This window comes from Echinococcus granulosus, assembly GCF_000524195.1.
Source record: "Echinococcus granulosus chromosome Unknown EG_S00012, whole genome shotgun sequence".
NCBI lineage: Eukaryota > Metazoa > Platyhelminthes > Cestoda > Cyclophyllidea > Taeniidae > Echinococcus > Echinococcus granulosus.
In genome coordinates this window covers 1,368,758-1,395,365 of record NW_020170392.1, presented here as the reverse complement: position 1 = coordinate 1,395,365, position 26,608 = coordinate 1,368,758, and the positions used below count along the sequence as shown (strand labels likewise).

Sequence of the window (26,608 nt, the reverse complement as noted above, 5' to 3'; positions counted from 1 at the left end):
GCATTTGAAAGTCTTTTTTAAAAAGAGTAGATTCCTTCGTGATCCAAAACCCCTTGCATATGTATTGAAGTTGCTATTACTTTATGTAGAGTTACTGTTTTGAAAGGTTTACATCATCCTTAATGGCCAGCGTCATTTCGAGTCTTTTTTCTGATGTTACTCGTATCAAACGCCCTCTGTATTTTAAGATTTTTGTAAAAATATTAAAGTGTAAACCCTACGCATTAGAAATATAACCCGGCCCAATAAACGCTTCAGAATATATTCATTTCAGGTTCATGATTTAATGCGATGTTTACTTATGTCAAAATTTTTTTAAAAAAAACCTTTCTCCAAAGTACGATTTAGACATCTGGTGGAATTAGTTATTAAATGGAGTCTATACATTGTGCTGGCCTATTTTGTTGGTTTTTTTAGTGTAGCTAGTAAATTCAACTAATTATCCCACATGTTAGTCTGACATTGTGTTTTTACCTTAATAGAACTAATGTAAGCAAAGGTTTAGACATGTGTGGATCTTCAGAAAAGCTGTCTCCCTCATATTTGAAAAGCTTATTCAAATAGCACCAGGGAATTGAATGTGTTTGTGGGTTTCGATGCGACTCCTTTCAACGTCTAGGGTTAACGTTTATGGTCTCATCGTGAAATACACGCTAATGCTTATACACACGGTGGATGCGATCCAAACCTGTCTATCCCACGAATGAAGTTGTGCTCGATTCGAAAACTGCAGAAACTAGCTTTTTGTCGTGATTTTTGCGTATCATCTGGAGAAGATGTGGTAGCGGGACGCACTGTCCAGAATCGAATGGTTTATCTTTGTACGTTGATTCCGGTGATGATGTATCACGCTCAGGAAGCCTCCCTGTCCTGCGGCCAACATTGGAACAGATCAATCTTGAATAAAAGTCACCTATGGGTTCTTGCAAAGGAAAAGGGAAACGTTGGTATCATACATAGTAAACGTCAGTGACAAATCTTCTAGTGGTGAGTAGAAAGCTCTTTTAATCTGGGAGTAGTTAGTAATGCATTAGTGTAATTACTTGAGTTAACATAAGGGGCAAGAATTTGAACAAATTAGTTAGGAGATATATTACGCGCAATGCTTTATCATTCCCAGACGATTAGCAATGGTAGTTCAAACAGTTAACAAAGGCGTAGTTGATTTTGAGGACTTCTTATTGTGCGTTGCTTTCCATCCCATCGCCTGTAACGGCTAGCAGTCGTGTGAATTTCATTGGCTTTACTTTTTCCCTATATATGCGAGACGGCAGTTTGCATCCATATCCATCCAGGAAGGCCTCATGTTGCGTGAAACAAAGTGTGCTTTGTTGTTTTTTTCTGAGGCCAAAACTCACTGCCTGTGGCTGGCTGACCGAACGGTTGACTGTTATAATCCTCGCACTAGCAGCTGGTTTGACACCTCTGGCGGAGGCCATTCAACAAACCCCGAGCACAAAACCTAACACCAACGCAAATTAATGCGAATTTGAGTCGATAAGTCCTACTTTTGCCGCCAGCATCAATTATTACGGTTTCATACTTTAAGGTGTTACCTTTTGAGCCGTAAAGGGGAGTCGCTTTCTCCATTAGCATATTTTAGCAAAAGGTGGTCCTTCAGTTAATTAACTAGGTACGATGTAACAAAATGGCAGGGAGTTTGTATTGCAAATAAAAAAACAAGCCCGAGTTACGGGAAATGGCTTTCTTTTTGTAAAAAGTATTAGTTTTCAACGTCAACACCGTTCCCCTTTCAAAGTTCTCTTTTGCTGTGATCAGGGCTCTTCACAGATGATAATATAACGTTACCTTTCGTCATCTCATTTTTATTGCATGTCAATCGCCTCAGAATGACCGCTTCAGTTCATGTGTTGAAACCTTTAATCGCGTGTTTTAGATCTTATTGGCTAATGCCGCCCCTACAGAATGTGTGGGGCAGTACCGTAATTTGAGGTTTTAACAAATCCTTTATTAAATATAGCAGATGGGTAGACTTTTTGTGAACACATTTAAACCTTCACATCAGAAGTAGGCTTGGTGCAGTTTTCTTAAAGAGCAGAGAATGTTAAACCAGGTTTTCTTATTATTTTGATTGGAATTCCTTTTTTTTGGTTCGCATTATATATGTATGCTCGATAAGCAAATTGGTGGTTTGCAAGAAATTTCTGGATTTTTTTACCATTTCACCGTGTGAATTCATTCTATTCTCTTTATTTTATTTGATGCAACTGAAACTGCGGAAAACTAGTTATTTTAAAAAGCAAAATTTGTTCAAACCAGACTTCGTATCGAGCTACTGCTGACCGCGGTGCTATACATAAATTGCAATCTTGGTTTTCTCGGAATGGGTGTCCGTAGCCTTAATCCTGGCACATAAACACGACAAAATAGGTCTGGTAGCTAGGTGTGTTTTGTGTCAGTGATTTCTCGTAAATGGATGCCATCACCTGTATAAACAAAGACAGGTCACGCGTCTACACACCCATGCTCCGTATCTTGTTTAAGCCAAGTAGGGTCATTAGTACTGTAGCACCAAATTAGGTCTACCCCACCTTAACAACCAATTTATTGTTTCCTGCTCCCTCTGTAGCCGACGAAGGCCGTCTGCGACACCCTTCAGCAACACCGTCTTCCTAATCTCAGTGAATCGTCACAATACAACTACCAATCGTCCAGGCCTGGTAGGTCTTTCATCATCATCATCATTACTGCCGAACAGTTTTACAGTTGCGATCGCGAATCTAAGTGATTTTTCCTATGAATTTACCTCGAATCACAAAACATCCGTTTCGAGCAGAAATCACTAGACACTGAAGAAAACTCGAAAGTGACGTTTTTGCCTCCATTTCCACGGCCCTAGTAATGTAAAGTAAAGCACTGCTAAGTTGTGATTTTCCAACTGCCCATTTGTTATCAATTTTTTTAAAAAATCTTTGGCTCTTTTAATTTAGAACATATGTGTGGTTTTCTGTAAATTCTAGTTCTACGGTTCCTGGATCTTCATGGAGTAATCGTGAAACGTGATTATGTGAATAGTTTGCAGCAATTTATGTTAGGTTGATGAGATTCTGCTGTTTTAGCCTTATTTTGTGTGTAAATTGATTAATAGTTCTATGCCCTTACCAGACTGTTGGTAAGAAATTTTGCATTTTTCTATAACATGGTTAGCTACCAGCCTCGCACACATATAAAGCACCCATTCCCTTATCTGTACCTTACGCCATACGTGACTTTTGACTTCTACTCTTTATCAATTTATGGTAATGGTCTGCACCAAATTATGGCACAGACTAATCAGTTGAGTTTAATACAATGCTGTAGGTGTGAAGTATGTTTAATCTGAGATAAATTATATTTTTTTGGTAGCTTTGTCATACTAGGATAGTAAAACATCTGCATCGTGGTAGTCGGTTTTTTCTCGTGAAAGACCCTGGTAGCGACATGTTAAAACCCTATGAACAGGAATGATTCGGGCAAGACCGGATCGTTGATGATGTAATTTGCTACGAAACGCTTTTAGTCTCCCCTGAAGTCGTAAAAAGCCTGAAGGCCATGCCGCCTAGTGGAAGGGCGACTGCATACGCAAAATGCCAGTTTTCTATTAACACCAGAAGACAGTAATTTTGATACAGTATATAAAATTCCGATTTGAATTTAAGAAGCTTTCCTCGAAAAGTAGTGATGATTTCAAAAATAATATCTAACATCCTCGTTTTTCGTTTACATAGTTTACCAGAACCTTTTTTTTTCTGTTTTCTGATTGGCTCTTGTGTACCATGAGACCGTCGTTGATCGATTCCCCAAGAAGCTTTAACAGAAAAATTGTTATCAATGCGTCCTTCCACTTCGGAGCTCATACTATTTGTGCTTTGAGGCGCTTCCCCGACGTCAGGGTTTGTTTAGTTTTGTTTGCTTCAACCAGTATCCGTATTTGTGGCATAGAATTTGTTCATTGTCCATCTAGTCACCCATTTCCTTTCATTGATACCTTGGTCTCCACTTGCAAACAGTACCAACTCAGCTTAAGTTGTACTCAATCTATTTCAGCCACTTTTGGTGGTTGGAACACTTTCCGGTCGTCTCGAACAATTGTGAATCAGTCCACCGTCAATTTCAGTTTAGCATCAAAAGTTGTCTTTATAAAAAAAAATTAATAGTTTTTTTAGACAGAAGCTATCGTTTTTAGCTAATTTACGTAATCCATCCGTTCTTGTAAATTTTCTAGAAGGAAGTTTGGTTCTTCATTATTCCCCTACTCCGACCTTACTCTCCTTACAGTTGTACTTTCCGTTGTAGTTTCTTTAAAATCGGACCATAAAATACCTTTTGAACGATTGTCGGATTCAGGGACACCTTTTTTTTCGAGGAAACCTCTTACCTTCTTACTGTCTAAAATACGCTAACGCGGAGCTTCCGAACTCCCCTCTGTGTTTTAGCGTATTTCCAGTGTCATTTGCGTTCTTAACTTCACCTTAAATTAGTACTAAGTTATCAATATTCGTGTAATCATCAAGCATCGTCCATTCCGTCATGTGTAGGGCCACCCTTTTCCACCCTCGTGTTGCATTCGTCACATTCCCTCCTCTGTGCCCATCCATTATTAAGTTCTGTACCTGAGTTTTGATATCAAGGGTGCCCTTTTATTTGAAAATATTTTGAATATTAGGCAGGGTTAAGTCATCCACAAGAAAAATAGAAGAGCCTGCAATTCATCCCTCCCTTTACTAAACCGACTTCTTTCCCTTTTTCGGCAGAATTTTTATTGTAATGGAACAGCTCTTTAAAGTCAATCTTTATTATTCTATTTTAGGAATTAATTTTTGTCTATGAGATGCTTGTCATTCCAGTAGCAAACGGGCTGCAGACGTTTTCATTATATCTTAGCATTCACCTGCAGTTAAGTATTTTTACTTTCCTGATTGTAATCTGCATGTAGAGGGACTTTATTTCTTCGTTTTGAAGACCCTACACACTCATTATTAGGTTCTACTTCCATATTCCAATTTTATCTAAGATTTTTATTATCTTTTCATGTGGAGTAGTTTTGGTACAGATCAATTTGATCTGCAATTTGTGTGAAACACTTTGCAAAATTAAATTTTCTCCCGCTTGTTTCAGTGCATAACCGATTTTCCAGTGCCGAACGCATGCCCCCCTCCATCATGCCCCGCTCCACCACCACCACCACCTCCCCCTCCTTCTTCCGCAGCTGCTACTCCCCAAGCACCACGGGTCCTTGCTTCCTACACTGCTCCTCGCGGTGCTGACTCGCAGAAACTCATTTCCCATTTCCGCCGCAGTCGCAGCCAATACCATCCGAACCCACCACCCTACCGTCGTCCCCTGCCACCTCCTACCGAATCCACCAAGCTCTGTGGAGGAAGCATCTCTTCCGCTCCGGAGCTCTACACTATCTGCCCTCTCCCCCCGACTGTCAACGAGCCCTCGGACTTTGGAGAGGAGGATGCGTCCGCCGTGAAGCCGCCTTCAGCCACCACAGTACTGGGAATCTCGGAAGTCTTAAAAGAACCTGAAGAGCAGGATGAAGTGTTACTTGACGAGGGAAACGAGAATGAGGACACTGACTTCGATAGCTATGTTGTCACCGGTACTGAAGGGGAAGAGGGTGGTGCCGGCGATGAGGACGATGATGAGGACATCAAATCTGCCTTCTTGGTTACCCCCCGTCAATCGTCCTCTGCGGAACAGGGAGAAGCTTCCACCACTGCGTGCCTTCATCTTTCGAGCACGGAGCAACGTAGGCGACTGAGTATGCAGTCAAGCTTGAAGATATTGCAGGAGCTCGTCCTGCAAAACCAGGAGAAGAGACTGGGAGGGGAGAGGAAGGTGACCAGTGGTCATCAAACTTTGCAGCAACAGCATAACCACCACGTTCATCACCAGAAGACCTCAAAAGCGGCGGTTTTGAGGGATGGTGCGGAGTTGATTCGATCTCAGAGGGCGATTCGTGATCAGTTGGATGCGGAGATTAATCGTCTTAGGGCGGAGCTGGATAGTCTCCAGGAGTCAGTTAAGTGAGTTGAGAACGTTTACAAATGTCCGACCTCTCATACTTTAATAGGAAGATGGGAGGTGAACTGAGTGTGTCATGTCAGCTGTGTAGGACAACGATGAAACTTGTTTTAAAGTCAATGTAGTGCAGATTTTCGTGCGCATTCTTCAAGCCTTTTAAAGAATATCCATGTCGTTTACGCCTATTGGATTACTCTCATTCTAATCTAGATGGATATCACCACAAAGTAATTTTAAAGCATTTTACCGCGAATTTCCGCTGCAGCTCGTAGGGCAGAAGGCATTAACCTGTTTCTTTCGAATTAATTGTGTGAGGAAAGGAACACTACATGGATTTCATTCTTCTATTTAAGGTTTAATCGGAAGTTACTTGGTCAAGAATGCAATTCAGCTTCAGTTCTACATCCCTTTCATTTTCCATTTTAATTCCAGTCATCTTCGTCACTAGTATGTTTTTCACCAAAACGCTGAGCTTTTTGATGTGTCGGATTGTTGTTTTTTTTTCTAATCGGCTTTTAACGTCTTAGTGTCGTATTTTATGACTAACGAAGCGAAATCACATGTGCCAACGGAATCTCACCCGGATACTGCAAATCTTTGATTACGCAAACGACTCCTGACGTTAAACTCTATATTCAATTACTTATTTTGTTCAGAAAACCAATTACCTTTCCGTAGTTTAGAATGACCTCAGCAAACTTATTTTTTATTCAGAATTCGGTATCTTGACTCGAATTTAAGCTCAGTAAACGAGTTTTACGTTTTTTGCTCCGTTAGCTATTTTGGAATGCATTTATGTGTCCTTGGCGCTTGTTGCTAATGTCTTATTTTGCGGTTTTACCTTAACATTTTATTAAAAAGTTGTTTGACCATAACCATATCATTTGTGTTTGGTTTGAGTTAGCGTTTAAATTAGGGTTACACCAAGGACCCTGCAAAAAAGTCATTGTTCTCTGAACACTTTCCCTATCATTTTAATGATAGTTTTAACATCCGTCTTGATTATAGGTTGAAAAGTTACTCTCAAGGATGAGCAATCGGTTCATAATACGCCGTTGTTTTTCTAATGCATGTCAGTTATATAGTCTTCCATGAATTTTGCAATTATACGGAAGCATGAACCCTATTATTTGATGCTAGTCCAGTGTTCGGTAGTCGGTTCATATTTCACAATCAATTCTTGTTTGAGTGACCTATTGTATTTGTCATTCTACCTTCTCAAACCAATAAAAGATAGCTGTGGCGCTCCGAGACTTCCGGAAGTGATGAGGGCCCGAAGACCATTCCGCCCAGCCGAAGTGCGAAGGCGGAGCTCTAAGTGCCCGCACAACCAGAATAAAGACTTAGACGAATAATCAAAGTATTACATAGTCCCTATCCTCTTTTGAGCGTCGTCCCCGACGCTCCCCTTGGTCAGCCTCCCGCATTAGCTATCACAACGCAGTCGGTGCTGTAAGGTAATTTACTCACGAGTCAACCGCACCACTCATCGAGTTTGCGTGCAGCAGAGAAGATATTGAATTGCAACGACGCTGATGCCTCTTGGCAATTTTACTGGATCTGAAGTTTTGTCTTGTTTGGGAACTCTGTTGGCGGAAGGGGAAACGTTCGTCAATAGTCGTAAGAACACTGGCCTGAAAGCAGAGTCACTTAATAAGGGACAGCATTTAATATAGTTTTGTGGGGATACAGTTTCGCACTTGTTCCTTCTCGCCACATTGCTCTAACTTCAGTGCTACTCAGCCATCTCTTTTTAAGTTCAGTCTATCTAGTACAGAGGTGGGGGATGTATTGCGGGTTTATTTCTTTGCATCTTCAAAGAGATACCATTGGCAGCTCAGCGAACCTTTCTAGATGGTTCACAGCTAGTGTTGCTCCAGTTATTAGCATTCCTGCAGAACATGGGATTGGGGTAGTTGCCGAAGGTAAACGTCATTTTCAGTCCTTCTGTTGGGAGTCGTCACCGACTCTTCCATCCGCAGCATACACCCTTCCTTCGTCACGTTAAGAGTTGGCATTCAGGATTAAAATACAGGATCGGTATTCTTTAGTATTGGATTCGCTTTTCCGTCCCGCCAGTGTGGTTCCCGAAGTCTTCCGGAGGGACTGGGCGGCTACTAATATAGCCCGGAGGCCATACCGCCCAGCGGAAGTACGAAGGCAAAGCCTTAAGTGTCACTAAAACCGAAGCGTACAGTTAAACAAATAATCGAAGCATTACCAAGCATTAATTTTCCATATCAGGTGCAACTTTTGAAGTTTTAAACTTTGAAAATTCGTTGGTAGGTATACGATATTCAAAGACCAGTTCACAACTTAACTGGTAACTTCCAAAGCGTCTGATTCCTTCAAGTTAAACACATCCTGACGGAATTCGCACCGAATGAAAACGGTCTGATGTTTAGCATTCCCTCCAGACAACAACGGATACTATCGTGCTAATCTGCGTCGGTTGAAACTAGGATGCGGTGTTCTCTTGTGTGTGTCTATAATTCCTTTATTTCGTTTCGCACCCCTTTGTTTAATTATAGATTGTGGAGACTAACCGTGTCAACTCCCTTACAAATAATTTACCACAGTACATGCGTTCATACCCCATTCACGATTTATTTTTGTCGTCGAGCCAGAGAGCGGTTTATATGCTTAGTCTGACATGCTTGTGCCACCGTGGAATTGGTGTAAACAAGATATCATGAAGCCAGTTTATCAATTCGTTCATGGTCATCTTCAGTCGTTAAAATGAAAACGATATAAAATGGAGGAATGATATCACTTCATTATCAACTTAGTGCCCAGGTTACCTCTGGATATGTTTAGACAAAGATGTGAAGGAATGGCTGTATTTCTAGAGCGCCACAGAGATGAGGGGCTGGTAGCACAGATGGCCAAATCAAGGGAGACTGGAATTAGTATTCTGCTATTTCAACAAAAGTAGTTATCCCAGAAACAGTCGTTTAAAGGGCTTTCAACGCAACAATATGGGAAATTTAGGATAAAATAGTTTTTTTTTTAACATTTAGGTGCACGACGGAAACGAAGCGACTCTGTTGTAGCGCTTGAGTTGTCCTTGAACCTGTCCTATGGTTTATCATCGACTTATGCAGGCCAAAAGCCTCATGAACAAGGCTTTATATGACTGCCATTGGGATTGATAATGCCCCTGTGGTAGCACATATCATCAAAATAAAGAACTTTTTGCTATATCTGGTTTCATGCGAAGTCGGATGTTTTTGGAAGCCGGCTCGTAGAAGGGTTGAATGGTCTCGCATGATAGCACATTAGCACTACGGATCGATGCATGATTGAATGAAAGCTACCGTGATTTAACCTGTAAGATACCCTCAAAAGTGTTATTAGACATGCATGTCTAGCGGAAGCGTGGTTATGCGCGAAACAGTTGAAGCTCAGGTGGGACGGCCAAAGCCCTCCGGCCATGGCTACAATACCGTTTCTTGCCTCCTCTCGTTTCAGCGCATGTTGCGACAAGCTGCCCACGTCGGGGGCCATGTCCAAGCAGCAGGTGAAGAGCATGAAGAATGTGGCACGCGTCTGGTTCCGTAATTTTGTGGCCGCAGCGACAGAGGCCAACTGGAAGTTCTACATTTTCAGCCTCATCTTCACAGAGGTCTTCGAAACCTACTGTGAGAAGGTCTGCTGCTCAGCTTCCCGCGAAGTCCTTCGACGGTCCACGATCAGCTGGTTGGAGGATCACTGCGATTTGCCACAGCTACGAAAGCGTAAGTCAACTCACTCCTATTCTTCTCTATCTAATTATCTGGAAACAGGCGTTTCGTACTACATAGTTTTGGCTCAATCAGCAACGAATTTATCCTGCGTGGGTTGTGGATCTTCCTTGAGATGCTTGAGGATTCTGTGTGAGAAGTCTCTCATGGGCATTAGGCCGTCATTTATTAAAACAAGATCATTTTGGAGAAGCTTTACAAACACGTTGACTGTGAAGTATCTGATGCATGAATACCAAATGAATCCTAGTGGATCGTGGTTGGACCCCTATCTAGTAAAACCCTCGTATAAGATGTAGAATGCTTGAATAAAAATTCATTCTTGTAATCGATGCATTATTTTCTAGATTAAGGATAGGAATATTAAGTAGTGTGAATGTGTGCCTTTTTCACCTATTTCATGGTGAATTTGCTTTCTTCAGCAATAAAGCGTCCTGGAAAGTGCTAGAAGGTACTTTGGGATACGGTGAAAATAACACTTTCTGGACTATTGCACTCGGGTGTGTATCGGAAGAAGGATGTTTTGTAGCAATTTCCACACTCAGTCAACCAGCTCGGATTTCCAACTACCAGTTAATTTCTAATTAAGTCGACCCAAAACTATTTCGTGAAGTATTCATAGGTGATTGCAAGATTTAGGGGTAATAACTATTTACTGTTAATAGTACGATTTAGTTAAATATGATTTTGAACGGCCTTATGAACCTAGTAGGCTTAGACGTATTTTACAGCAATATTCGCTTCGCATGTCATAAATCGGCCCTGGGAATCTTGAAATTAGATAATAATAATTGTTTTCCTTTGAAGCGGGCATGCAGTGTGTGAATTGGAGCCAAAGTATGCTGAATTGTAATTGAGTAGTACGGACATAAGTAGGTGTAAAATTCATGTTGAGTTGCTCCTCTTAACTCGTAAATCCTACTCGAAAAGTTTTGCAAGTTTGATCAAAATGGGTTTCCTCGAAACCTTAGGCTGTCGTTCATTAAAAATGTTGCTTGTTAGAAAAAAAATCAAGTTAGGCAATAGATGAGCCTGCCATCCGTCTAATATTTTGCCAGCAAGTGCTAGCGGTGTTTCATGGAGCATTTGTACACCAATTCGAAACGATGAAAGCTAAGAGTACGTTTTTGGTTATAGGTATTTGAAAGTTGTATTAACGTTTGTACAGGCACCACTTAAGGGGATGATAATTTCGAGTAAGGTTATACGTGCGGGCATTGGTGTTCCCCTGTTCGTAGTGCCTTCATGTTCCTTTATTTTAGGCGTCAGTGTTGTCGTATCTATGCAAGTGACAAGGTTACCTAAGTATGCTTTTATTCATTATAATACATCGAATTACACTTTGTTTCTGCACTAAATGTAGGTAAATTACGATATTAGCATCGAAAATGCATATTAAATAGCAATGACTACAAAAAGTTTGGAGAACATACCTGCAATTCCTTGCGTTGAATGATCAGCCGCAGTAGTGATTGATCGGTTGTAACTGTCTAGAAGGACGTTCCATTCGCATATCTTTTGGTAGTCTTCGTTGTCAACTTTCGTCTTATCTGGTAATTCGATGATTTAGGGTCCCGTAAATGGTGCAGTGTGAGCTGATTGGTTTGTCACATTCACCAAATGGTCATCCCGAGCCTCAAGTAGGCGTTTTCCCACTAAGCTTGGGTTATCAAGACTGTTCGGTCTTTTTTCTCCACCACTTATGATTATGATTAAAACCTGATGATGTAACGAAGGATTTACAGGGCAAAACAAGTGGTATCTATATCATGTGGTTGAAATACTATTCTTGTTTGCCAACCAGAAGCTAGTTTAGTATGGTTCTCCTCCTTTTAACTCAGCCTTCTTTTTTATGATTAATCCTCTTCCATTGATAATTGCTCCAGTAATGGCTGTTTTGACTATTTTTGGTGCCTCTTAATGCTCCCATCACTAGACTTCATTGTGTCAATGCAAAACACTCAGATTGCATTTTGTGTTTCTGGTAGACCGTTCGAAAGGAATCCGTGTTGCGCAACTCCATTCCAAGCCTATAAGGTCGTCAATATATACCCTATTTCAACCAAATTTTACTCCATCATACCAGCATTGTTTTGTCTGTTAATGGACGCTAACTTGATTGGTCAACTGTCAAAAATGTATTTCCTTGTTTTGTCACTTGTATCAATGTTGCATTTTGGGAGCTGGGGCAAAATGTGGGAAGCTTTCGGTCTTAGACATAAAGTCACTTCATAGGGCAGGACTTTGGTACCCGAAACGATAGCGACGGTGCATTTGATGTTGCTTCCTTATTACTGTGGAGAAAGCATTGTACAGGAATCCCTAGTAGAAGTGTTCCAGGTGACCCTTTCCTGACTTTCAGTTGTTATGCAAGCGCTCTGCAGCTTGAGCACAACAACCAACGTGCTGCAACAGCCCAACCTTCTCCCCCAACAGGCACGCGAAGCAGCCTCTCGTTTGGCTTTCCAATCATCCCCACCACCGTCTTCGCTATCCTTCTCCACCGCCACCACAACTTCCAGGTCCTCCACCTCTCCCTCTTCGGTACCGCATTTCTCCCCACCCCTTCCCAACCTTTCTCAGCCTGCCTCTTCCTCCTCAACTTCCACTACCACCACCTTTCTGCCACATCTCTAGCAGGGCGCTACTTACTACTTTTGATAATCTACTCTCCATTGCTCTTTTGTCCGTCTCTACGTTTCTTTGTACATTTGCCCCGCTTTTTTATGAATGATGGTGCTATTGATTTCTTGCCATGTAACTCACCACACCGAGGTAATGAACCGAGCCGAATCGTGTTGTTATTTTTACTGCCTGTCTCCATTTCCCATTCACCCACACAAACATTACATATTTCTTTCAACGCATACCGAGTACGTAATATTTGAAGAGCCTGAGAGGCAGCAGTGTGTGTTACTAAAAGCGCTTCTTTTATCAGCCCCACTCATTCTAATGTCTTTGGTTTTACTTCGCCTATTTTCTGAAATCAACCTGATCACAGTGGGGCCATCTGGTTATTAAAGCGTGTCTTACCAATGCCATACATGCGGCATCCCGAGTTCTTACCTGGGCTTCCATTTTATTTAAAAAAGATTAGAAAAACTATGAAGTTATTAGTCGCCATTACTAGAATATTGAAACATCTGGGTTAGGGTGATTGGCTTCTTCTAAAATTCTTCAGCAAACACATTAACCTTTTTGGGTTATTTGGAGGCAGTAGCGATGGCTTACACAGTGTTCTGGGTGTTTGGTCGCTGACGCAGGTTCGGCCGTGGTACAGACCATTTACAGCTCTCCCTTGAAGTTGACGCTAGGCCAGCTTGCTAGGTGGAATAAGTAGTCTTCTAATTATGTTTAACCACAGGAAACTGTCGGAACGTTCTGGAGTAGTGTCCAGCCAGCAAAGTTGGGGATTTATTCATTCGCGATGAATCCGTTTGCACCTACTATCAACACGGTGCCTTGGGTGCACGATCTTTGCGCATTGAACCCGTTTTACTATCGATGTACAGTACCGCGGGTGGAATTCATGTCGCCACTTTGTGGGCCAAATCGCAGGAGACTGGAAGGCTCCGAGGTCAGCAACGCAGCTTAGACGGAAATCAGCCTGCCAAGAATGCACAAAATAAAAGCGGGGATGCTGACAACTTCACATTCAATTTTGAGCAGTCGATTTAGACAGTGGGTTTGAGGACTAGAAGAATCAAATTATGGACACCAGCAACCGATCTAATTTCCAAGTAGTTTCTCTTAGAGTAAACAAATTGTGATGGGTCGCTGGACTTGCAGCATGCCCTGATTTGCCAAAACAGGACCACTTGATAAGCATTTTTCCAAACGCAATTTTAAAATCAAGAATTTGTAAAAAAATAATCCTTTGCGTACAAGCGGTACAACCTGTCCACACAGCTACGTTCGTGTAAAGGCGTCTCTCAATTTCGAAAATATCTTCGTGCCCATGTCTTCATCCTGAAAAACAAAACTTGATAAATACCTCTCAGCATTCTTCAGTGAGTATTTGTTATTCGAATTTTCCGTCACCTGAAGTGTAAACGTGACCCGTAGGAGAATGTCATTCTGTTCGCCTTTCTTTGTGGGAGGTGATTCAAAATCAATGAAAATTCGCTTGAAGAGAGCCAGCCCCGAATCCTCGGTATCTATTTTCTCCTTCGGCACAAGTCTAACAGCCGAACGTAGATTAATCAAAAGCCAAAAAGGTATGACCTACACAAGACACAGTGTCATAGCGCGCTTTAAAAGTGTCTCAATCGGTTCTGTTGAAGCAAACGCGTGCACAGACGTGAACAGCACCGCATGTTCCTTCAGACCGACACTAGCCAATGCTGCCTCCCGACTCATTAGGATCCCTCGTGACTAAAAATAACAAAAATTCGTAATTGTTGAAAGACCATCATACAAACCTCATCAGCCCTCACGACAACACCAGCCTTGAAAAGAGACTGCTTATCTTTTGCCTTGCGTAAAATGGAATTTTCACCTAAAATGTAGCACATCAACACCAACCCAATGGCAGCTCACTGATGGTTTTCTTGAGCAAATCCACCGACGCGACCACTTCGAAGCGTGGCCGTGTTGGTATAAGAGCTATTTCCCCGTTGGCTGGCATGGAACACTCTAGCCCCGCCTCACATTCAATGCGACTTTTGAGGAATTCCATCTTGGAGGCTTCCCCATGCACCAGGAGGACGTGACCGGGACGACACTGCGAGATGAGCTGCATTATTCCACGAGCGTCGGCATGAGCAGAAAAAGAGAGATACTCCACACGCATACACACTTCTAGTATCTGCTTATCAAATTCTAGTCGTTTCACTCCATTTAGGATCTAAAAAAATCGCATCAGATCAAGAGACCGATCCACCTTGTAGCCAACAGTGCCCGAGACGCAGTAACCGGGAATAATGACCATATTCTTAGGATCTGGAGCCCACTTTCGGAATATGTGCAAGGATTGACCGGCGTGAAGCATACCCGGAGTTGCAAAAACCACCATTGGACCTGGTTGATCCACAGCTTCTGGAGTTAGATGCTGAATATTGTGTCACAAGCAATGATCGCACAAGGTATCCTACCTTGACGTGCTTAAAGTCAAACATGTTGCGCTCCACAAAGGTCTCCTTAATTTTCTGACTTGTCCATGAGATGAATAACTTGTAAAACTCCGTCGCCTTTTCAGCCATTCCGGCAGAAAAGAAGATGGGGAATGAGAGGTTCATTCGTTCCCAGTAGGTTTCGAGAAGGATGCAGAGTTCCTGCGCTCTGCCTAGAGCGAAAACCGGAATGAGAACTTTTCCACCAGCATCAAGTCGTGAGTGAACCTTTTCGAGAAATTCGCGCTCCCTGGCACGCTTAGAATCGCGGATGGTAGTGGCATAGGTGGTCTCCGTTATCAATAAATCGGGTCGACATCTTGGAACCCATGCGGCACCCAAATGCCGATCCGGAGTCATGTTATAGTCACCCTGGTAGCTAAATTAGTTGATTTCTAACTTACTGTGTACAATAAAGACCTATCGCCCACCTTGATATGAAAAATTGCAGCACCCAGCACGTGACCTGCGTAGAAGGCCTGAATCTCAATCTCGTCGTCGACTCTTACAGCTTGATGGAGGTAAACGCACTTCACCTTCCTCATGCAGCGATGGATCATTTCAGCAGTAAAAAAATTTTGTTCACCTCGTCTTTCAACACTGATACGACGGTAATCATCCTAGGGCGGGCAAGTCCTGAGAAGAGAAAAGCTTACCAGTAAAATCGGACAGATGGCTTTAGTAGGATGTGTCATATAAATCGGGCCATTGTAACCAACCATTTCCGTCATATAAGGCAAAGCACCACAATGGTCAAGATGAAAGTGACTGGAAGTTGCATTATACTAACACTAAGTTACCTTATAATGACACAGTTAATGTACTCAGTCAGGTCATGTTTTTGCACAATAAAAGAAAAATCAGGGAAGCGACGCTTAAGAATGAAACTAAACATTAAGTGGCACAAACTTCATCGTTATAACCCATATGCATTCCACAATCAAGCATTATATTTTTACCACCGAGAGAAACCAAGATACAGCTTCGGCCTACATCCTGACCGGCACCTTTACACGTCACATAATGACACTTTGTCTTACCGAGGGGGATCACTCTTATATCTGTCATAATGGTAGTTTGTTACCCAGACTGCCAGTGACCCAGACAATTCTATTGACTAACGCTCTTGAATTCTACCCGGACTTTCACAAATTGCGCCGTTTCTTTTTGCGTTTCTATTGGTCAACGCTTATCAGTTAGTCTATATATCCACAACGTGAAAAATTATTAAATTGATTATCAATTTTCAAGAAGTGTCACTTTCCGGAATTCAGCGTACATTTAATGCAAACATTAAATGTGTTTTTTTGTGGCGCCACAGCAAAGTTTGCAGTTCTCACACTAGAATTAGGATCAAAACCGATGTTTTTCGTGTACTTTTAGGACATATGGTTTCTTTGTAAAAAAGCATTTTATCGTGCATAGATTTTGCTGGGACGGCTGTTAAAAGTGCAGTTTTATGGTAGGCCTTCCTGCATTATGTAAATCCGAAATGAAAACAATGACAGCTATCTATCCTACTATTTTTACCCAAACATTAGGATCTGATGTATTTTACGCACGCAAATGATACATTTTAGTTGCGTTTGGAGGTTATGCACTCTAAATTGTTATTAATGAGTCTTCTTCCTTATACTCTTTTCCACTTCAATGTGGCCATTGCCACTGTCAAGGGCCGAACTATTTCTTTATTTATCACTGACGTGGCATTTGCGTTTCACAAATTCTAGTTATTTAGAGGTCACATTTCCCACATTTTCGGTCGCCGACACCAAAAGGCAGGTTTTATTAAAAAGGATTATTTTAATTAACGCAGATGAACAAGTTTGACATAGCTTTATTTACCCAAATCTGTAATAGTATACCGCATTAGATCCACCTTATGCTTCGCGAAATTTTATTGTGTCGTTCTTTGAGCTTACCATAAAAATAACCCTACTTATACTTTATTGGTAACGCCAGTGAACCCTCAATTGTTGTATCTGGTGTTTTTATCTAGGTAGTCCTTAGTGTCAACGCGAGTCTTTTTTTTGCATCTGTACTACTTTTCCCCATATGTTTTTGTTTGTAGCTGCATTTGATAAATAAATGGGTATTTTGTAGTAATCAAAAAGTGTTTTCATCGGAACGCAAGCATAAACAGTGCATCACCACAATATTCTTTGGTGCACCTGATGGTGACTTATTTCGCCATGATGAATTGCATTTTGTGCGTACGTAGCATACCCACTTCACTTACTAGTGCGTCGATTTAGCGGAGAGTTTACGTTACCAATTCCATGGGGTTCTAATTTACCTTAGAGACTGTTTGGTATTAGTCTGTACAGATCGTGACTCGCCATCGTAGTGGCTATGTACGCAAAGCAGCATTTTTAAGCTCTCCAATTTTCCAGTTTTGTCTCCAGATCTTTTATGACTATAATAATCGGAAAGGTGTTAACAAATTGTACTTTAATCAACCTGAACATCTATTTCAAAATCTAGAAAGAGATGGCTTCAAATTAAGGAAGGAAATTAGCAACTGGTTTTTTGTTTCATATTTCTTATTTTTCAAAAGCACATGATTTCTAGAGTTTATGGAAAGGATTCAGTTTTTGTTTTATTACATGTTGACAAGTCGACGTCGAGGTTCAATGTGCCGCAACAGTCCTTGACTGTTTTGATTGAGTCGGTTTAAGGAAAACTTTCATCTGTTGGCATTATTTTTAGAGTCATTTTACCTATGTCTATTCATAATCATTTGCCATCACAAAAGTACTGCTGGCGCCATAGAAAAAGGCTCCCTTTGAGTACTAGGCTTCTAGCTAGCTTCCTGCTCCATTTAAGGCAAAAAAGTCAAGAAGCTCAATTTGCAAAAATCTGCAAAAATGACCTCAGTCGAGAGAGGTTGCTCAAGCACTCAATGGGAGGTGTGTGCATAGTATGGTAAACGTTCAATACCATGTGCAACACTTCAAAAGACAGCTTTTAGGTTCTTTGGCACGCCGCTGCTATACATGACTGCAATCGGGTCGCGGAAGCAAACTTTTTCATAGGTTTGTTTGGAATATGCAATCAAAAGTTTCAAATAAGTTACATTGCATTGTTGTGCGTCTGTTTCAAATACAATTGCTTATTCTTATTGACTTGCTAGGCAGGTTGTGTAACAATGTTGTTTTGTTATTTGCCTAACCGACAGTAGAATACGCAATAGATGAGGCACCAGGGCGACTTTATAACAACTTTGCAGTACAGTCGTAGCTGCTTTTACGCCTCTGTGCCAAGCCCTCGGTCGCCTCCTCTACATAACTCTTATTGCTGCAAAAATTTTATGCTAAAATTAAGGGTCTGATGAGCTCAAACTAATGGCACAACCTGATCACGGTCCACTACAAAAGGACTTTGTGCACTTTTGCGCCGTGCATAGTAGGTTGGGCCAGTCCTTATCTCGCGTCGCCTAAGGCAGCTGTTCTGCCATCCATCCACTCAAGCACGCACGGATGGTATGCCAGACCAGCGTAGCGTATTGATTGCGCCGTGAAAGGCATCGGCGCGTGTGTGCATGCCATTGTATGTGTTTACCTTACCTCAGAGGGAGAGAGAGAGAGAGTAGGGTTGTGTTTAGATTAACCGACAATTAAAAACTACATTTTGTTTGAGAGAATCTGTGTATGGTACTGAGTGACCCGGGTGCTTCGTGAAGACCCTGTGAGGTTGCACTTCTGGACGCGACTTCATTATGATTGCGCAGAAAGTTTGGTGGGCGGCTTTTAGCGGATGTGACATAGGCGGAGCTGCAAGATGGCGGCCGGAATTTACGCAGACGGATATAGTTAGGTTACATGGCCCTCCTCCAACAATCCCCTTCGTCGGTTTTCTGTGTTCTCTTGGTGGCTTTAATAATCCTCCACAAGTCAGAAGCAGGAGTCAAAGATCACATGTTGATTTTGCATCTAGACTAAAGGACATCTTATCCCAGTGCCAGTAATGCATATTGTGGGTTCTATTAAAGCATTAATTGCCTCCTTTTCGCGAACTGCGGTGTGAGTGTTCACAGGCATTGTACTACTCAAAGCGGATCAGCGTCGTACGGCGAGCACATTGCATGCCCCAATAACTATTTGTAAGAACGCTGGAATTCAATAAACCACACAATTTTAATTGGCATCTTAGTGTTAATACTCAACAATCACACCTCTGCTAGGCTTCCATTCGGCCGCTATGCTAGTAAGGCGGCATCATCTACCAATGCAATTCACATATCTTATAAATACCGAAGGTGGCCCCATGCTGAAAAATTTTGCATAGCTCAAAGCTAGAGTAACTTCAGGATTGTGAGATGATTGCCACAAGTGCATGAGACTTTGGTAGTCCTCTTGTTTCGAAACTCACCGGTTCAGCTAGACATAGAATTTTCCTTCTTCTATGACGTCTAGATTAAGTAATTGGTCTAAAAAATCGTGATTCCTCTTCATTTGGATGACGCGCCCTCATTGTTGCTTGACACCTTCATCAAGACCCCACAGTATGTCTAGACCTGAGAAGAATTCTACCTTAAATATGCAGAATGACTGGTTAGCTGATAACAGAATTGACATGGGCGAAACGCCATGATACTAGGATGGTGAACGAAAACAACAGAGACTGAAGAGCTCGTGTTGTTAGCTATGCAAATAAAGCCAACACCATTCAGTTATATTACGTCGGTTAGCCAGACAGGCTACACTTTCGCCAACTTCTCTTTTAAAACTGGTGAAAGAGTCCTTCATTGCACGAGGGTCTATTCGCACTAGCCGAACAAAGGCCTTAGGCCTTCAGTCGTCACGCGCTGTCTTCCTTTGGGCTTGTTCGCCATTAATCTCACTCCCTCCGCCTTCCTCCCCATCGCCTTAACCACCTTCCCCCCCCCCCCCCAATTCCTTTAACACACCGAGGATACGCACTCACGGGGGCCTCGCCGACTTGGTTGGCGCATGCGCGGATATGGGTTTTCGCGCAGCACGCAAGTTTTGTCTCTTTTTTGCATCCCGTGACTCAGCCACCCATCTCTCACCTTCTCCCTCCCCCTCTTCTGTCTGTCGACGAAGACGGCGTGGACGTTTCTCCACCACCTTAACTACCGGAAAATTCTGGGGCCTTAACGTCTCAAAGTTGCTGTTTCGAAGAGATAAGTTTTCTTTAATGGGGTCATTTCTGGTAACGCTTCCAGGGCGGCTTAAAAATGACGCCCCGACTGTCACACATCGCCCTGGCATCACAATTATGCGATGTTTGTTCTCAAGTTGCGATAGCCGGCTGCTTAAAATCGTTTTAGAAACAGCCCAATTTGCGTTTAAATGGAATGTAGACTGTTGTTGGTCATGTGGGAGAATAAAAAGTTGATTAGCTTTGGAGAAGTAGTTGAATTAGTCAAAAATTACTGAAAATTCGTGTTATATTGTAACAACACAACAGAGCATGTTCCGTTTTATTTTTCACAGGCAAACTCAGACAGTCAAGGACGTATTTCCATCGGCACTTCGTTGAATCCGTCACTTAGGTCAAAAAAGCTACCGATTAGGTCCAGTTTAAAGTGGCCATTTTACTGCATCTAAATTCGCTGCTTAGTCCAAATAGCCTGCCAGTCCTAGCACGAATGCCTCCAAATTCTGCTAGTTTATCAATATTTCTAATGCGTCTGAAGTATTCCCCTGATAGCATGAAGCTAATTCCTGGACCCGTGCTTGTGTCTGCCCATTTAATAAATGTGCATTATAAACCACCTTTTGGTCTGCGAATTCGGAGCCCGTTTTTTGCACTTTTCTGATTCCCAATCTTGTTTGGCACAGTTACTTCTTCGGGCAACTTTTTCCTCCAAATAACCTCTTGATAAAGTTATCGCCGACGCAACAAGTCAGTCTTAAGTCGGTGTTTGCTGGTAGTCGGCCACCTGTAGTAGGCAGATTGGGCTAACAGGTCACTTCAGCTCCTCAAATTGAAAAGATAAAGGCTAGCTTCGGATTCACTTCAGGTGTTAATCTCGAAGTACCCATTGCAAATGTGTTTGTTTATCCCAACCAAATTATGCAGACAGCAGTAAGACAGGTAGTACGCACGGGTCAACACCATAGCAGACACAAAATCCATCACACGCCAACAACAAAGAGGCCCATTGTAGGGACTCCGCATTCATGCAGTGCAAAATCCTCCTCTTTCCTATCCATCCATGCGTTCACGGGCGAAGACCACGCATTTTTTGTCCCAACCCTACGGCAGCGGCTGCCGTTTTGTCGTTGAGTCACACTACATGCATGACTCAAACGCCCAACGAATGGCCTTGACAGAAGGAGAGAGAGAGGGGGAGAGGGAACGATACCTGAGTCACCACACACCCAGGCACACTCGCGTGCAGTCCCACCGTGCCTGAAGTTGCTTCCCCTCTTTCCCCCTCCTCGCCATACCTCCCACTTCCCCTTCCTCCGGAACCCACTGGATCTGGCTTGATGTATGACTCAGGCGTGTAGACACTCATTTCCACCACTGGTAAACTCCTGTCCAGAAATTGCCTTGCGTTCTCTTGGCCGCTTAAAAAACCGAATAAGCAAATTTTTAAAATCAAAGAAATGATGCATAGCTTTGCAGATTTACTATTCTACACATGTTTCCTCCATTACCTGCATTAAGAATCTTGCCTTTGAACTTCCTTTGTGAACTTTTGAGTCGTTCACTAGCTCAAAATTACGAAGAATTAATAACGCTGCTCAAGCCACAGGTTCGTAAACAGGCCCGCATCATCGAACCGCTTAAGTAACGAAATTCCCCTGCTCATGAAACGCGTGACCAGATCCTGGGTCCTTTTCCGGGAGAGGACTTCCTCCGTAAGGTCCCCTTATGCTGCATGACGTGAATTTACTCGGTCGTCGGTTCAAAAGCTTGAATAGACACTCAATTCCGCTTGAAAGCCGGATGTAGGTCAACGTGAAAAGAAATAAGCGAGCAGACACACCCACCGAAGGTGGCTGGTTGCCCCACTCGTTACTCTGTTGTTTACTAGGTCCAAGACCACATTCCTTTAAACGGTGAAGGGTTGCACCAAGGCTCCCCAGGATGTCAATCAAAACTGATCTCCAGCATGCCATAAACAAACCTACCGTTTCCATTCGCTGGGGCCACGGTTGCCACGGCCACATGAGTCATCACTGAAATGACAATCGAGAGGCAAGAGAGGTAGGTGTAGATGCCTCGGCGTTTTTGTATTATGAGGGTAACCGACTGAATGTGTACACTTGGGAATCTGTAGCATTGTTATAAAATAAATTACTGTAAAGTATTTACAGGTGGGTAAAGGAGGATTAGGGACATGGACCAAACAGGTGTGTAGTCAGACGGAGGATGACGGGAAGCTTTCCAGGTAGCCAGCACTATTGTGAGCCCGTTCAATATTCTCATAGGTGGCTAAATGGGATCCGGGCTCCCCAAACACATCTTGTACGAAGGAGGAACTCCCACAAACGTTCTCGTGGCTTGGAACCCTTTTACAGAGCAAGTAATAGTTGTTCCCCTGTTCAGTGACGCCCCAGCCATCACCATTTTCTTCATAAGTGGAATAGCACTCGTCGAGCCGCTGACGCACCTCAGACGCACTTGGTCGTTCGGATGCTTGGAAGCGCAGGCAGTCACAAATCACCTCCCACAAAGCGTCGGGAATAGCCGGAGGTCGATCGATTGTCGGCGGAGCCTGACAGCTGTCACCAGTGTTGTCGGAATTGACATAGTTGAGGAATCCGTTTGAAGGGCGACGACCTGAAGAGAGAAAGCGCAAAAGAGCATCGGAACTCTGGACATTTTCAAAGGGTTTCCGAGTCTCGAAAAAGAACATCTGCCAGAGGAGGAGACCGAATTCCCAGATGTCTGAGGAGAGATAGAAGAGTTGCTTGGAAAGCGCTTCCGGTGGAAGAATTCGAAATGGCAGCTGCTTTGCAAAGGTGATTATGTGATAGCAGCCAGTGGAAGACTGCTGAGGCGTACCACTAGAGCAGTCTTGTGGAGAATTCACCGTCACTGCAAGTCCAAAATCGCAAATCTTCGGTTCATATTTGGCATCCATGAGAATGTTTCGAGTTGCCAAGTCCCGATGAATGACGTTGTTTTCAGCTAGGAACTCCAAACCTCTGGAAATACCCGTTGCGATTTGTAGGAACATGGAAGAAGAATTGCGAGTTAGACGCTGATAAACCAGGGCTGTGTTACGTCGACTACTACCAGCACCACGCCGTCTTCGTTTGCCTTGCAATTTCGGTGTCTCATCCGCCTCTTCATAGTCATTACGGATGACTCGAATGGGTGTGTTGTAAGCATCCCAAACAAATTGTGAGACTGAACTATCACTGGAGGGAAAGGGCGTTGTGGAGACCTGCGTACTGCCGGTGGTGATTCCACCCTCTGTGTTGCGGACATACATCGGTCGGTTGTCATAGCATCCGCGAGGGTAGAGCATACGACGGATGAAGTCGCTGAGGCTGGTGTTTGGACAGAATTCCAACACCAGTAGAGTGTCTCCCAGATCACCTTTCTCGCCAAAGGCACAACCAATCATTTTGACAATATTTGGCCCATCAGAGAGTTTCATTAGATGGGCAATCTCGTTTCGAAAGCACGAAAGGCTGGCAATTTCAGCGGAGGGTGATTTAAGAGCCACAAAGAAAGCATCAGCATGCTTTTTGTCCTTCTCTCGAGGTCCGTAATAAATGGCCTTCTGGACAGTGCCATAGTGACCATTACCGAGGGGTTGGGAAAAGGGTCGCAAATTACGTCTATCCAAGCACCACCGATCACGTAATTCTTTAGTGGGCATCAAACTACACATGAGTTCCCGGTAGAAAGGATCTAAGCCCATGGTATCAGCTGCCAACTTGTCTGAACGTTCGTAAATCAGATTGTCCATCTTAATCAACTTCTCGGCCTTCACCATCTGCCGACTCTTTCGCCACAGGCAGGTACCCAAGCAGACGAGAAAACAGACGATTACAACGAGGGGTACAATGATCCAGAATACGTAGTTTTTCCACAACCTGCTGAAGAGCATGCTTCCAGCCAATTCGCTGTTAGTACTTACACGAATCATGTTGAGTGTATAAACTGCATTTCCGAGGTAGTTCATGGCTTCGCATTCAATTGTAACATTCTCGGCAAGTGGAAGAGGCACGTACACCAAACTGCAACTGCTTTCCTCCTTCAAGTAAGACTCATTGCACCACTTTAAGACGGTCGTTTCAATCTCCCGGGTTCTATTCACAAGACGCCAAACAATTATCGGTCCAGGCCCACCGATGGCCCGGCAAGTAAGTCGGATAAGCTCGTTGGCTGTAAAGTAACGGACAGGTTGATTAGGCTCAACGATTTCAGGAACTTTTGAGGAAACAATATTCACGAAGAGATGAATCACATCAGCATTAACAGTGAAACATGAATAGGCACCAATGTCAGATGTCTTCACCATCGACGTGTGAATTCGGAGTCGACTTTCAAGAGTGAAGGGGAGTGCATAGAGTCGAAGGGTTCCATCCGGAAGACTTAGATTCCCATCGTACGCAGTGAATCCAATAAGTGGCCAAGGTGTGGAATCACTTGTCCGACTCATGCTACATCGCAGTTCGAGTATCGAACCCGCGTAGACACTTAGCGAAGAGATGGACCCATTCTTGCCTAGATCATCTGACGGAAAAGCCGTAGTGATACGAAAACTCGGATTCGAGATGTTGGACACCTGAATAGGGATGAAGGCAGATGAGAAACGACGCAAGGCGGTCTCAACCACAGAAAGGTTCTCCTCACGTAGCTCCTCTTTCGCCTCGAGAGTGACACACTCTCTACTGCTTTTACTACTGCCTCCGAGGGTGAAAAATGTCTCACAGGAGACACAAAGTCTTCGCGAGAAGTCAACAACAGAAGGTAGACTTAAGGTGGACAGATTTGAGATAAATTCAGACAGAGAAGAGGATGAAGGCGATGACCACTCCAGCACCGGTTCCACACCAACTGCGGTGGAGTTGATAAGAGGAGCGATTAGCAGCCATGGGACATGTGTGTACGTCTCGTTCACCAGCTCATCGCCACGATATACTAGCCAACGAACGCGGTCAGGTTCTGTAGTGAAAAGAGCCTTTGTATCACTTTCAACCAGAGGACATGTGACATTAATGTGGACGTCAACAGAACCGCGTAAACTGGCCACCGTGGAACGAGGTAGAAGAGCACTTGGTGAGGGATAGACGGTCACCAGAGTCTCCAAATTGCCTTGACGCAACGAAATGTTGAATGTATGTGCCGGTAGAATCACATCACAGAGCCATCTATCAGTGGTTCGACTGAGAGAAAAGTGCTCCTTCCCGAGAGTTGGGGACGAACAGGAGGTGTTCGCAGTAACTTCGTCTAGAGCATAAAACCCAAGCGTCAGGTGATCTAGCGAAGTATTTAATACTACCAATGTATAATTGCGGGTTGAATTGTCAGAGAACAGATTATAAGAGTTGAAATCAGTGGGTTGAGTAACCTCCACAAACATTCGATTCTCCAGCGATGGAGGTGACACACGAAGACGCATGGAGAATACCTGAGCGACTGTAGCTCGGTTACGTTCCACAATCTCCACCTCTACAGTTATGCAAGAACCTTCAGTTGTAAAATTGTAAGCATTGGTTGCAGCTACTGTGACAGTGTCCTCAACCTGCCCGGTCGCTACACACTTATGCTGTGACCAGGTTGAGGAATGAAGTCGTGGAGACTCGATAGTGCTACGCCAACGAAAGCACAGTGTGGGAGGTCTGTTAGCGATGAATATGTTCGCGTACAGAGCCGTGCACGCTACTGTCAACTTCCGAGGTCCGAGAACCCTGAATTCCGGAATGGTAATTCGGTTCATAGTAAACTCCTCTCCGATCGGAAGTAGTCTACAAGTCACGTTCGGAAGAAGTGCTGGTGGAGCGAGTGGTGCCTGCGGCTTGATCAAGCGTTTCGAGGTGGGATACTCGCATGACAACTGCAGGTATCCACTTGGAATACGCTGCTGCGTCGTGCACACCCCAAAACGCGAATTAAATTCGCCTATATCAGCCATCGAAGTGTTAAACCAGAGTCTTCGAGATGGCTTAATTCTCGGTAGTTGGCTATAAATTTTCAATTTTGAGGTTGGCAGAGGCGCGGGACAAGGGATGAGTACCTTAGACCGCCAAGGCAGGGTAAGGGTTGTCTCATTACGGGGAACCATCCCCGTGAAAAGGAAAATTTGCATGCAGGGCAGGGCTTTCAAGCTAGCAGAAGTGTTCCACAGACGCGTTGAACAATACTCCTCCTCCGGCCACGAGCAACAGGGACAACAAGAGGGAATTTGAACGCGTTGCACGACATCATTGGACCACAGAGCACGCGTACGAGGACAGCATATGTAGAAGCCTCTTTGGAATGGTCTAGTCTTCTCTTCTAGACGGATTCTCAATTGACTGCCCTCGATCGGCTGAAAGGCGATAGAAGAGCGTGGCACAAACCATATTGGGTGACTTGGAGGACAGATTAAATCCACGAACTTCGAGTCCATATCGGCTACAACGTTGGTGTCATTGGTGGAGGGGGTGAGGTGGTGTTCGAGTGCCATGGTGGGTAGAGAAGCAAGGAGAAAGAGGCCGAGGAAGAAGAGGCAAAAGCTAGGAGTCATATCGAGCAGTCACGTGAACATGCGCATCGAGACACGCTAGCGATGAATGATTA

The 26,608-nt window shown here is 43.4% G+C and overlaps 3 protein-coding genes across 3 annotated transcripts; 1 reads left to right on the top strand and 2 right to left on the bottom strand. All coding sequences in view use genetic code 11, as the record gives it.

The window, feature by feature from the left end:
- Positions 1 to 1,130: 1,130 nt before the first annotated feature.
- EGR_02693 (MLX-interacting protein) lies at positions 1,131 to 13,454 on the top strand (the record flags this gene model as incomplete). Its single annotated transcript, XM_024491942.1, has 7 exons — positions 1,131 to 1,183; positions 2,591 to 2,681; positions 5,119 to 6,035; positions 9,505 to 9,770; positions 11,039 to 11,072; positions 12,213 to 12,461; positions 13,289 to 13,454. The coding sequence occupies 7 exons, from the start codon at positions 1,131 to 1,133 to the stop codon at positions 13,452 to 13,454; spliced, it is 1,776 nt and encodes a 591-aa protein (XP_024353757.1).
- A 231-nt stretch (positions 13,455 to 13,685) lies between these two features.
- Positions 13,686 to 15,955, bottom strand: EGR_02692 (Integrator complex subunit; the record flags this gene model as incomplete). The annotated part of the gene is made up of 11 exons (XM_024491941.1): positions 13,686 to 13,745; positions 13,818 to 13,956; positions 14,005 to 14,150; positions 14,198 to 14,274; positions 14,316 to 14,622; positions 14,659 to 14,826; positions 14,870 to 15,259; positions 15,319 to 15,507; positions 15,544 to 15,655; positions 15,688 to 15,761; positions 15,797 to 15,955. 11 exons carry the CDS (start codon positions 15,953 to 15,955, stop codon positions 13,686 to 13,688), a joined length of 1,821 nt encoding a protein of 606 aa, XP_024353756.1.
- Positions 15,956 to 22,226: 6,271 nt separating this feature from the next.
- Positions 22,227 to 26,555, bottom strand: EGR_02691 (Macrophage colony-stimulating factor 1 receptor; the record flags this gene model as incomplete). Its single annotated transcript, XM_024491940.1, has 2 exons — positions 22,227 to 26,010; positions 26,389 to 26,555. 2 exons carry the CDS (start codon positions 26,553 to 26,555, stop codon positions 22,227 to 22,229), a joined length of 3,951 nt encoding a protein of 1,316 aa, XP_024353755.1.
- Positions 26,556 to 26,608: the final 53 nt, after the last annotated feature.